Source organism: Elaeis guineensis, chromosome 6 (genome assembly GCF_000442705.2).
Source record: "Elaeis guineensis isolate ETL-2024a chromosome 6, EG11, whole genome shotgun sequence".
Lineage (NCBI taxonomy): Eukaryota > Viridiplantae > Streptophyta > Magnoliopsida > Arecales > Arecaceae > Elaeis > Elaeis guineensis.
Window position 1 is genome coordinate 34,177,766 of NC_025998.2, and position 14,275 is coordinate 34,192,040.

The following is a 14,275-nucleotide window of genomic DNA, read 5'->3' on the forward strand; positions in this document are numbered from 1 at the left end:
CAAACTCATTTCTTAAATAGACATCTTACCTATACATTAAAGGGAAGTTCGGAGCTCTTCCAACGCGCCACGTATTGAGTTTTGAACTCTCCATAATGAATTTTTTCCTTTTCGACAGTATTTTTTTTCTTTTTTTTCCTTCAAATCCTTCCTGAGCCCTCTCAAATCTTTTCAAACTCTCACGGACGTCCACCTCCTCCTTGCTCTCCTCGCTGCTACCTTACACTGATCTTCACCGTCTCCTTCCTCTCCATCATCACTGGCATCGGCCTTCCCCCTCCAATCTCTCTTAGGTGCTATCCTTTCGACAGATCTCCAAAAAAGAAAGGCACCGACCTCCTCTCTCTCCTCGTCACCACCTCGCGCCACTCTCCACTGTCGCCTTCGTCCCATCATCGACGGCGTTGGCCTTCCCCTCCGATCTCTGAAAAGAGAAAGAAATGATGTGGGAAAAGATCTTGCCTTTTAATTTTTCTATCTTTCACTTATTTTCAATGATCTTTTTTATGTTTTTCTTCTATTTTTTTCATTCCTATATTTTTCCGTCCTCAGGAGTCTCCATCAGGTGGGAGGCTTGGAGCGACCGAAAGGGAAGCTTAGATGATGGTTGGGGTTTTGTGTTGGGTATTTTCTTTTGTTTTTTCATTCAGGAGTCTCAATCAGGTGGGAGGCTCGAAGCTGATTTTTTTTTTTTATGAATTAATTGAATCATGTTGCATGGTACAGGATTTTTGCTAGTGTAGGGGAGTGGGGTGGGGTGTTAGACTTAACAAAAATATATAGAAATACGAAACCTAATCTATCTAATGGTTCAAATCAAACTAGTCTCCAAGTCTCTTTAAGGGCTTATTTTTTTATAGATAAATATCATGAAAAAATTGATCAACTTTTTTATTGATCAACTTACCCACGTTCTCACATTTTTCAAGATAGTAAGTTATTTTTCATGGATAACATTTACCAACGAAATTGAAAAAAATCTTATCCACCTAAGAGGTGTCTAAACCATTTTCTATCAATCGAAAAAATAATATTTCTAATTCATTCCTAATATACCTTTAACCTTATAATATAATATAATATATAATATATTATAATATAATATAACAATATAATATACTATAATATATTATTATATACTATATTGTTATAATATAATATTTTATAATAGTATAATAATATAATATAATATTATATTATATATAATAATATTTATATAATAAAAGATATTATAAAAAATATGGATGGATCTTAGCAACTTATCTAGAAAATTAATAATACAAAATAACATAGGTAATGAATTCCTGAGCCATTTTTCAATGTATAAAAGAATATGGATAAATTATTTTTATCTAAATATTATTTAAAAAATATTTATCCAAAAAAATATAGATTTTTGAATATTTTTTTTTATTTTTAGGATCCGTTGGTTGGGGCACGTCAGATTATGGGGTAATCTGACAATTTCTAAAAATTATTTATCTGAAAAACTGATTGTGAGGAAAAATATATTTTACTATGTTTGATTGGTAGAAAAATTACTTTGAAAAATGATACTGAAAAAAATTATTACGTTTGATTGGAGATAAAATTATATAGGAATACAATCAAATTTACAAATATAGCCTTCAATATAAAATATTTTTTAATACTAGAATAATATTATCATCTTCCATTAGTTTTTATATAATGATTATAATCATATAGCCCTTTACATAATATCATCTCCATCTTAATTTTTTTTATAAAATCTTTTTATTGAATAAATTTAAAAAAATATCAAACAAATTTAATGATTAGATATGTAGTTTTATTGGAAGTATTTTTATCAAGTATCGATTATCACTACTCGAAAATTCACAAAATACCAACCCCCCATGGTATTTATTTTGGAACGGGATCTTCTGCGATACTCAAAAAGTACCGTAGAATACTGTGCATATTTTGAGATATCCATTAAAAGATGGGTGGTTGTGTAATGTTTATCTAAACTATTCAAATACCCCTAGAGTTTATTCATTTCTTTTTTTTTAATATTTTAACATGCGTGTGTCAGCGTCCATTTTTGATGGACGTCTCTAAAATATGTACAATAGCTTACGGTATTTTTTAAGTATCATAAAAGATCCATTTCCCTTTGTTTTATCTTCTCTCTTTGAAAAATAGATATGAAGTCCATCATTTTTTTTTATTATCTCTCATTCTTTTTTCATACCAAACATGATAATCTGACAAAAGATTCATTTTTACATGCCAAATTACCTCAAACCAAATCAACCCTCAAAAGAACAGGCATTAAATATTACCTGTGCATTACCACCTTTACATGTTGGTTCTTAAAAGGGCACCAAATGGACCCTTAAAAGAACAGGCCTTAAATATTACCTGTGCATTACCACCTTTACATGTGGGTTGTTAAAAGGGCACCGACTAGGGCGGCAATGCCAAATCTGTTAGCTATGGATGGTCATAAACATTGCAAACTTTGATGACAAGAAAATCCTAGCCAAGTGAAGTTCCACAAAGATCTGAATCTTTCTTTCAATTTCTTGATCATCTAATCTGGATGTTTTGTTTTAAATCCACTCAAAGCCTAATAACTTTTTGATTTTAATTGAATTATCCGATCCAAGGAAGCTCCTCATCTCGTTAAGGTTGAAAGAGAGGAAGGATGGATTGGATGCAACAAGGAGCAAAGTAGAAACCCTAACCCAAAAATCTTGCAGAAATTAGCGAGGTTCAAAAGAAAAAAAAAAAAAAAAAAAAGGAAAGAAAAGAAGCATAGCACACGTTATACCCGCTTGAATTGCCATCCTTAAAAATGAACACTTAAAAAAGGATGCGGATAAATGACAAATTCACAATCAAATAAATATATATACATCAGTGCATCGCCTTGGACCATTTGCATTACTTTTATCTGCCATCCATTTGACACTCCACTTAAACTGTGATTTTTTTTCAAAGCCTGAAGATACTTGTTCCTCAGCGCATTCTATCTAATAAAATCAGTTCTATTGAGATGATAGACAAAATTTATTCCCTGACATATTCTATCAAAAACAACTTCGCAATAGTGTCCTGACCACTGACCGAAAGAGGGTGTTTCATCCGGACCTAACTAGCTTCCCTTGTTTTTCTTTCAACAATATCTCATAGCAGAAATGTACTTTCTTCCACAAGACATCCCTCAGTAACTCCCTTGGTCCAATAATTGCTGAAAGGAAAATAGCAAACTAAAGGTTTACAGGAATTTGGATTCCAATACAAGGACAAAATATCCCAACCCAACATTATTCACGGAAGCTTTGGTGCTACGCAAGTTTGACACGGAAAGGAGCACTACAGAGCGGCAATGCACTCGATCTCAATCCTAGCATTCATGGGTAACGCTGCTACTTGGTAAGTGGAACGCGCTGGGGCAGGAGATGAGAAATCTGCATGAAGAAAACACAAGTTAATCATAAAATATAATGTCTGACTATATGAAAGAATATAACATAGGTGATACAGCATTGCATTTTCAAACATGAACTGGATATGTGTTTTTCAAGTTTCAAGCATGATCGCACAAATGGATCTTGCTTCAGTGAAATCCATTTTTGGAAAAAATAATATGCACAAATACAAAACCGACAATGCCTTGGGAACCAGATAGTAGATCAGTGATCCAAAAAAAATGGAGTCAATATTTATTCCTATCTGCAAGAATAAAAATTAAAAAGTGCCAATGACACAAAACTATTTTGCTGTCCCTATAAAGAAAATATGATGAATATATAGGACAGGTTTGTAACACAAAATGGCAATGGAACTAGCGAATTAGAAAGCAAACAAAACTGAAGAGCTTTTCTAAGTAATCAGCTTTTTCAGCAGTTAAAGAATCAATGTGGAAACCAAAGAGAATATCATTGTGTGGTCACAGTTATGGGCGAGGAAGAAACCAGAAACTTCACCATCGACCATGCAGAAACAGTCAAGTTTCCATAAAATGCAGAATAAGCAGGTCCTCCATGGAGAACCAAATCTCCATGCATAATACCTTTGACAGTCATTAAACTTGAAAGACAAGACAGGCCCAGAACAAGCGAAACATTTTGCCATAACTTACATTTAGCGTATATCTCATTGACTGTTTTAAAATCCTTCAGGTCTGCTAACCTGTAAAAAGAAAAATTTAAGGTCAGCAAAAATTCTAGGCCAGTCTTACATTTGGACATGACAAAAACAATTCCAGTGATACATGATCGTTGTCTTAACAACTGAAGAGTAGCTGGCACCACTCGCTTTTAATATTTCGCCCATATTCTTTAAAACCTGCATGTTTATGGATATCAAGTATCAATCAGAGATAATAATGTCACCAAACAAAGCCAAAAGACATCAAATGTGTGAAGCACAAACAATGCTGCTAAACAAAATGACAATAAGTACAGCAAAATATTAAACCTATTCCCTTCCATATTTTTTCACAGCAAACCATATGAATCTACCATGTTGTACAGCAATCTCAAGGAAAACTTCAGAAAATTCAGTGTAAAAATGAGGGCAAAATGAAAAATAAAGCCCCCCACAAAAGACTAATAAACTTAACCAAGAATCCAGTCGTTCAACCAGATTCCAACTCTCGATCATAACAAATGCATGAATTTGAAAAGTCAAGGTTTAAGTCAGTGTCCAGAAATTCTCCACTAGTCATTTAGAACGCTCATATGTCATAGCTATTGGCTAAATAACCTAAGGGACCTCAAACAACAGATGCAATTTCCTTTATGTCCCAATATGACCCTGAATCACCCCAAAAAAAAAAAAAAAAAAGAGAAAAGAAAACTCAAATTTGTTGCTGCTCCTGTTTCATAATTTCAAGAGTTCTGCTTCTGTAGAAGTCATAATTTTCTTGATAGCTTGCCAAGATTGCATTAAACAAAGATAACCCAAAATTAAATGCAAAAAGAAACTGAAATCTAATTTAAAATAAGATTTTAAGGCCTATAAGCAGAAGCACTGTTTTTAGCATACCAACTGCCAATGTCAACATAGATTAACCCCATATTAATTTGCCGGAAATCTCTTTCTGGAAGAGCAAAATGCTCTTCTTAAAGACAAACTGATGAAATCTGATATTTGATCATCCTGTTAAGAACATGTTAAAAGCAAAATCTCTGCATCTGTTATATACACTTTCGAACACACTAAACTACAACACCATACCAACACATATAAGGGATAGCTCCCCAATGACCTAGATGTGTTCAGCGTAGACATTAGTCATCAATATATGGCCAATTATCCCCTCATCCAACACACAACACTGAAAAGCCAACTTTGACAAAGTTTTATCTGACTTGTCTTACTGATTACAAGTTCATATGCTATGTTAACTTCTATCCTACAATGATCATTTTTTTTTCTAGATGTCATATTGTACATGGCTTGGATCATGAGCAGTTTTACATCTGCATTTGGCATGGGTACCGAGAACCTAGGTGATCCCAAGTGTTCGCAGTTTCTTCTCCAAAAGCACTGATATGTGGGCAACTCCATATAATACAATTTAGAAAAATAAAAATATAGCAAACTTAATTCATGCAATAATAACATTAAAGAAAAAGAAAACATGGGTCTGACACTTCAATATAAGAATCTGGATACTTTAGACTAATATTGTTAGGTGGAAATATGGTCCAGAATCAAGTATAATGAATAGCAATGAGATATTTTTTGACATGTCATTGCAAGGAAGAAACATCAAGTGTTGACACCTAGCTGATGAAACAGAACACTCCTTTTTAGGGGTGTCATGGAGTGTCCTAACTAAACAAGTTAATTTATCGAAAGTCAATATGTTGCATGTTTAGAGAACAAATTCCAATATAATTTAGCTACATGTACATGTGAAACAGTGCCTCAACAATGGGCCTTGGTAATTCAACATAAGATTCTTTGATGCAAGAATGAAACATGACTAACAAATTCAAAAACGTAGTTTCAAAATGCATCCAGCTCCAGTTGAACATGAAGCATAGGACATTTTTGTCCAGTATTTCATAAAAGTATCTTGGAATAATTAAATTGTCATAATGAGGATAATTTTCTCCACTATTTATAAAAGTGGCATTAATAGTGTTTCATAGATAGGATTCTAGCAACTTCATTACCTGCTCTGTCTGTTCCTCAATGGTATCAGAGACAAATTTTCCTGTCTGCATTCATATAGTCAAAAAATTAGTTGGATGCAGAAATGTACCACAAAAAAATGTTGCAGGCACGCATATAAGCTGTCCACTATGATCTAGAAATTAGATGGAAGAAGATAAGATCACAAACCTCAGGAACAAGACCTAAAACACCAGAGACAAAAACAAGGTTATTGGCTTTGATAGCCTGAGAATATGGCCCCAATGCTGCAGGCGCCTTTTCTGTTTGCACAACCTCCTTTTTATCTAAAACGAGGGGAGTAAATCACCTTTAGCACATGTTGACAATTAAGCTTGCCAAATTTATTAAAAGGTATGTACATGTCAAAATTAAGAAAGGAAATATCAGATACCTTTCTAACTCATGGTCCAAGAAACTTTTGATTCCAAATTATATCTGAACTGAAATAACTTGGTTTTTGGGCTAACAAAAACAAGAGTGTCAAAACAGTTATGTGCTTATTCCAGTCCTGTTTTGGCCTTTTTCAGGCAAAACCGGTCCAGACTTATCGATTACAGGTTGCTAAGTTTGTTATTATAAACCATAGTTAACAAGTCCTAAAATCCATCTGGATTCCCTTCTTTCTTCATCAAACTTCAAGTCCAACTTGCCCTGAATTTTTCTTGGACAGCAAGTCTACAAAACCTTTAAAAACCAGAACTATATATTAATCCCTTTTCCCTTCATGTCACTTGTATGCGATCCCTGCCATTGGAGATGGCAACACAAATTTAGCATTGGAGAAAGAGAATTAAGAAGGGTTACTGTTGAGAAAGGATCTCATGATAAATCCTTGAGGGCAGGGTCGTCTTCATCGCAAACAGTTGGTGAAGTTCATTTAGGGTTTACTTTGAGGATTAGAAGTACTAGGTAAAGATGGGTCTACAATGACCACTTTGGTGAAAGGAGAAAACTAGCCACAAGATGTTATTCATAAGCAGGCTTTCTCCTCTAGGTGGCATGTAATTCATATCTATTTTCCATCTTCCCTTCTTTCTCATTCTTACGTTTTCCCTGATGGTATCTTATTACACCCTTATCTAATTCCACATTGTTGGTTAATGCCAACGCAAATATTTGACGAATACTTATTTAAACTATGCTTTCCATTTAACAGTTAACGGTTATGCCAGATGAGATTATCAAACTGTCCAATAAAACAGGACAAGATGATCTCTGATGCTTCTGTTCCATTTCTCTGCACAAATTGACATCTCTATTTAAGCAAAATTTCCAGCCAAAAAAAAGTACAACTACATCATGAACCCCATAAATATATCATGTCTCATTTCCTTTCTACAAAGCATCCTTTAACCCCTTTTTCAAAGAAGATCAAATGATCAGAGGACCCATTTCGTCAACAATACATCAGAAATTAATGAAAAGAACACCACAAAGCCAAGAATCACTTGAAAACAACAAAAATTAGGACAGACTCCTCTAAATATAAAATATATGAAAATAAAAGCACTGCCAGGAATAGAACGCAGAAGAAATCAAAGCTTAAATTCCAAAATACCAGTGACCCACAAATCAAATGAACGTAACAAAGAGAAATCAGATAGAAAATATTTTTAGAGAGAGATAGAGAGAGAGAGGGCAGGGAAGGAAGAAGGGCTAATACCGGCGTTGGCGACGGAGGTAGGGTTGGTGGAGATGGCGGCGTTGATGCAGGCGAAGGGCTTGGAGCGGGACGTCCAGAGGCGGGAGCCGGCGAGGGAGACGCAGCAGAGACCCACTGCGACCGGAGCCCGAGCGCGCAGCGATCGCAGGTCGATGGCAGGCGCTCCCACGGACCTCGCAGCGCTCCACGCCATTGCTCCTCCAAACCCTATACTGACTGGAGAGACTTTGGACCACGGACTTAACGGACTATTTCTCTCCAGCGAGTAATTCTTCGTGCGCCGTGGGCGGTGTAGAAAATCTAACGTGAACTACATCGATTGATTCACATCATTATTATTTTTTAATATATATTTAATATTTTATCATTTAAATTTTATATAATAAAAATAATTTTATCTAAAATATTATATTTTGATTTCAGATACGATAATATCATTTCGAATATCATAATTTTTTAAAAAAAATAAAAATATTTTTATCATTCAAAATTTTTTATGATAAAAATATTTTTATTTTTTATAAAAATTATAACATTCGAGATCATATTTTATCTTGTATATTGTAATATCATTTTGAACGTCATAATATGAGAAGAATATTTTTATTTAATTATTTTTTAATATATATTTAATATCTGTAGATCAATTTTTTTATTTAAAAAATTGAATGATGAAAATATTTTTGTGCTGTAAAAAAATTATGATATTCGACGTGAATATTACGATATCTTGTAGATCGGATGTCATAATTTTTTATAAAAAATAAAAATATTTTCATCATATAAATTTTTTTAAAAAAATTAATCAATAAATATTAAATATACATCGGAGAGCAGAGACAATATGAATCAATCGAATAAAGTGGTGTATTTCATATCGAATTTTTTATACAGTCCATGGTGCACAAAGAAGTTCTTGCCTTTACCTTCTCCAACGTTTATACAAACTTGGGGGTGGCGATTTTAATGAGCTGGCACGGTGTAGTCGCAGTCTCTAGTTAATTTGCCCACTCTGATCACAATGTGGCTAAAACGTCCTGTTAATACTTAACAATTAACACATCTTGCATAAGTTATGTTAAATCAAACTATGTAAACAGAAAAGAAGCACGTGGGACATAACAAGACTGGGAAAAAGGATTAATTTGGAAGAAAAAGAGAAGAGAGGAGAAGTGGTCATCTTGACGAGGGCTTTTGATGGCAGAATTAGAGAGGTTTTGTAAAAGGCAAAAAGATTTGTCTTATTAGTCCATTTTAATATTAATGGAAACTGACAGAGAGTACCAAAGATATTAGAAAGTAATCATCTTCATTAAAAAAAAAAAAAAAAGTAATAATCGATTATATTGCTCCTGCACTTAAGTGCCTCCAAATTTCATCATAGAGTCTCACCAGCCATACTTCCACATAAGTAAATTCCTCTTTGGTATTAAGTTTAACTTCCAGAAAGTTAGTTAAAATAAGTTGGAGAGCTGTCTTTGTTATATATGAGCAAAAGTATTTGAAGGAACTTTCTCCATGCTAGAAAAGGTTTCTACCACGAAGTTAATGATACATATACCATGAATTCATTATTAATCCTTTCGAACCCTCTATAGAAGTATGTCTTGAAAACATTTTCTTTTCAAAAAATGAGAATATATTATCTGCATGACTATTTTATCCTATTAGAAGTTTACTTGGAAGAATTCTCAATCAACTCCTTAAAAATCACAAGAAATGAAAAGATAAAACAACTTCAGTGAAAATGATGATATGCATACGACTTTAATATCAAATGGAACTCTTATTAGCAAAAATAATATGCTTTTATTTCCCACAATTTGATCTACAAAAAGAATATAGCATACCGATCTGAATCCTGTCTCTATCAACTCCAATCACCACAATTTGAGCTATTGTCCACCAAAATTCCAATCAAAACCCTCGCAAACACTTCTTGGGACCATAAGGAAAGAAAAGAAAATCATATTTCATTCTACTAAATCCCATCCTTATATGAAACAGCGGAAATTTTTTAGAAATGAAAGGAATTAGAAATCCAATATTTTTTTTTTGGCATATGTACCATCTAGGTTTGATGATGATGAAAAAGATCATGTACCTTACAGAAACGCGATTGTGCTATTATATTGTTGATGTGAGAGGGATTGTATGCAACGGTAAATCCAATATCTAACCACCAAATAAAATCAAATGGACCTTTGAAAGCCCTCATCTTGGATAGGCAATAACTTTATGAGATTTGAAGTTTGGATGGGACTATTATAATAGCATAACATGTTACTTAAAACCTAGGATTCCAAGGATTAATGAAGTTGTTTATCATATGAATTTCCTAGTGGACTTTTTTTCCCTCGCAATTATTACCTCTAACAAAATAGTCATTGCTATAATGGCTGATATATTGCATTATAACATAAAATAACAAACAATAACAAGAAAATAATAGCATTATGTTTTCATTCAATTTTCATTGAGTAAAATATTATTGTAATTTAGACTGTATAATCACTTTTAGAAGAAAATTTGGTACAAAATATATTGAGTTTTAAATAATATTTTATTTAAAGAGGTATAATTTTATTTAGTATGATAGATTGTTGTAATGCTAAACCATCATTTTTTTTTTAGTATTATATGTTAAAATCAACTTTTGATGTATGGAGTCAAATAAAGACAACTAGGCAAAGTAATTAGTACATGGAGATAAATTGTTCTTCCTACTAAAGCTGTTGTTAGGTGATATTGTTGCAAGCATCAAAGATAATAATTTAATTTGATTCAACTATTATGTAGAATAGTATGAGATCAGATGTCAAATCCTCGAGGATCAATGAGCTGGGTTGTATTCAAATTAGAAAATATGATAAAAAAAATAAGAATTTTAGGGTTTAAAAAAATAAAAGAAATAAGTTAATAAAGATAAAATTTTAGAAAAATAAAGTAGAAAAAAGTACCTCAGAATTTTTGAATCTATCCTTAATCACAAATCAGTATTTAATAAAAACAATTAAGATCACTAAAAACTATAAGCTTTAGTGATGATTAAAAGATAAATTCATGGTTTAATTCTCAATATAGTTTATCTCGCTGAGCACGAATCGTATCTTCAAATCATGACTCGTCTCTACGTGGTCATAAACTATTTGAGAATAATTATCATAAAATAAAAAATATTATTACTTAAACATATAAATAAAATCACAGAAACTATTCATGTTTGCAAAATATTTAATCAGATTTAAAAGAAAGATGTCTTATAACATTCAAGTAGTTGATTGCATAAAAAAAAAATACAAAATAAGATTCAAGAAATTAAATATAAATATGATCTTAAGGAGTTCATCTACTCCCTCGAGGATGAAGAGTTTAATTACTTATGGGCTGGATCTCGCTTGCCGCTAAAAATTTAATTTTCTTTGATTGTTGGGGAAAATTTTGAAGAGAAAAAAAAAATATATATATATAGAACCTCCTTGTGTCACCAAAAGATCTCTCCTAAATTTCTAACATGTGACGCCTTCTCTCTCTTTTTTTTTTTTTTTTTTTTTTTTTTTTTTTTTAATATTTCTCTCTCTCTTTTTTTGGACCGCTCTATACTCTTTTTTATAACCTTCAAGATCTCCTCAAATCTTAAGTACCCAAGTCTTGGTTTATGTCACGTCTCCTCTCTTTCCTCTTTAGACTTTGGTGCCCCAAACCTTTCCAAGTCTTACAAAAAAAAAAAAAAAAACTGGCTGCCTTCTCAAGGTCTTGGTCATGCTTTGTTTTAAAACCCTCAAGCCCGTCGCGGTCCCAGGTGCATTCGAACCACGCCCGCATGCTGCCTTCGCACCCATGCCTACATGCTGCCTTCTTCGCACCCGCTTGCATGCATGGAGCACGCGCTTGTCTTGTGAGTGGTGAGTGTAGACCGTGCGTAAGTCCCTGGGAGCCACGAGTGTGCACTACGCATCCCTACCTGTGCGCCGCGCACATGGACCACGCTTCCTTACTCTATGCGCCGTGCGCTCTTGTAAGCCACATGCATGACTCTGTGCGCCGTGCGCTCTTGTAAGCCATGTGCATGACTCTGTATGCCATGCATGGACCATGTAGGTGCTGTATGTATCGCTTGCTTTCTTTTGGGCCATGTGCTCCTGTGGGCCTTACAGTTTGTTTTCTTCTAATCTGGACTGCTATTTGCGTTAGCTGAAGACTTACCGATAGGAGAGACCAACTTGGGCTTCGTCACTACAAATATTGAGAGCCTTTGTTATGTGATTAAATTTTTATAATTAATAAATTTTGAAAAAAATATAAAAAATATTAAATACTAAATAATAAAAATTATATAATAAAAATTTTAATACTTCTTATATCATATTAATGCATTGATCATTAGGTAAGGTAAGAAAATTTTTTTATTTGAACCTATTTTTTAATAAAATATAAATTTTAATAAATTATATTGAAAGTAATTTTGATTATTTTCTCCCTACATGCATTTTTGCTAGCATGTAAAAATTTGTTGATCTAAACCATACATATTGTTGGGACCATTCAACCAACCCCCGACTTATGAACACAATACTCTGACTATCAATTAGTTAACCGACTGACAGTCGGCTATTATCAACCAACAACGAACAACCACGATGACTCAGTTAATATTTGACTAATGACCATCGGCATATCAGAGTCACCGTCCGATGCTCATTCGGATCTCTACGATTATCGACCTACTACTATTACCGATATATAGTCAGCTTATTTTTACACGATCACATAAGGTCCGAAGGTGCGGAACCTATACATCTAACCGTAATAAACGGTTATCGACTACGTGTCACAATCATTAGTGATGATAAACAATCCATTAACTCCATGATTATGGTCCGATAATTTAGCGTCATAAAAAGTGGGACCACGTGCTCAACAGTTACATTAAAATCATCTATAAAAGGAAGGTAATTGAACAGTATTGGTAAGACAATTCTAGACTAACACTATCATTTCAAATACTTTTATCTGCTATTCACTACTCCCCACTACTTAAGCATCAAAGGGTCTCCGTCAGACACAATTTTGGTCAGTGAGGACTTCTTTTACAGGTGCTCTTCTCCGACGATGGGCGTAACAGGGGATTGGCTGTAACAGATTAATGCACCAAATAGGGGAGAGAATACAATCAACCATGCCAAAAATCAGAGCCCAGCATTCAACAGGTTTAGCAAGACAGTCTTCCCATCAGGAAGATATTCCTCCCCCACCTCTAGTGGCAGAGTCCAATTCTTCGTGTCCTATGGTCACTACGGATGTGCAAATTACTGCACTTATGTAGCAAATGAAAGTACTAACGGAGGTAGTTCAAAGCCTCCAGCAGTAGCAAACTCAGCAGCAGCAACAACTGTTGGCGGAGAAGTCGGTAGCTCAGACAGTGCCATCTAGGCACAACCACCGTCCACCATGATGTTTACCCTCCTCTTCTCCAGAGCGATGACCATCTCAACACTCTCATCGAGACGGGCAGCCATGTTTTTAGCACTTCCATCATGCCATCCATCATTCGTGGTGTTCTCCCTCTTCTTCTCATGCACATAGTATCAGAAAGAGAAAAAAGTCGCAAACACCTTCTGCCTCTCCAACTTCAAGCTCTTCAAGGGATCCTACCCCTGAACTTTCTCAGCAACGATGGCTTGACAACTATGAATGCAAGTTCAAGGAGATCAATCGCCGACTTGTCCGACTTCAGGTGAAAGGTCGGAAGTCCTTCAATGACTATGACTTCCACACTGTCTAGCCTCTCTCTCAGCATATCTTTGATGAATCGATTCCATTTCGATTCAAAATGCTGCAGATAGAGTCATACGACAACTCCACTGATCTGATCGACCATTTGGAGAGATATAAGGCTTTCATAATGATCCAGGGAGCAACCGACGTCCTCTTATACATTGACTTTCCGGCAACTATTCGGAAGGCTACTCGAGCCTAGTATTCTGGACTTCGATCGGGGAGCATTAACTCCTTTGAGCAACTCGAACAATCTTTCATGGCTCACTTCAGCACTAGCCGAAGGTTGTCACGAACATCAGACAGTCTCTTCTCTATCAAACAAGGTGAGACAGAGACGTTGAGATATTTTGTGGCTCGATTTAATACGGCCATACTTGAGGTCAGGGACCTCAATGAAGATATGGTCATATCGATCATGAAGAGGGATCTGAGGGGATCAAGATTCATCTACTCTCTAGATAAGACTTTTTCTCGGACCTGTGCTGAACTTATGGAGTGCACGTACAAGTATATTCATGCGGATGAAGTTATTTCTGACCGATGCCAGACAGACGAAAAAGGTCAGAAGAAGAAACAGAAGAAGAGTGAAGCTCTGATCGAATCAAGTCGGTCAATTATCAATAAGCAAGCTTCAACTCAATGATAGAGTTTGAAGCCGTATAGTTATGATAG

General features: G+C 34.5%; 1 protein-coding gene across 1 annotated transcript; it reads right to left on the minus strand.

Annotated features, from left to right (window-relative positions):
- Positions 1-3,023: 3,023 nt before the first annotated feature.
- LOC105046859 (reactive Intermediate Deaminase A, chloroplastic) lies at positions 3,024-8,081 on the minus strand. Its single transcript, XM_010925598.2, has 6 exons — positions 7,823-8,081; positions 6,328-6,443; positions 6,159-6,203; positions 4,244-4,317; positions 4,112-4,161; positions 3,024-3,437 (listed from the first exon to the last, which is right to left on the minus strand). Exons 1-6 carry the CDS (start codon positions 8,013-8,015, stop codon positions 3,343-3,345), a joined length of 573 nt encoding a protein of 190 aa, XP_010923900.1. The 5' UTR covers positions 8,016-8,081; the 3' UTR covers positions 3,024-3,342.
- Between the last annotated feature and the right edge of the window lie 6,194 nt (positions 8,082-14,275).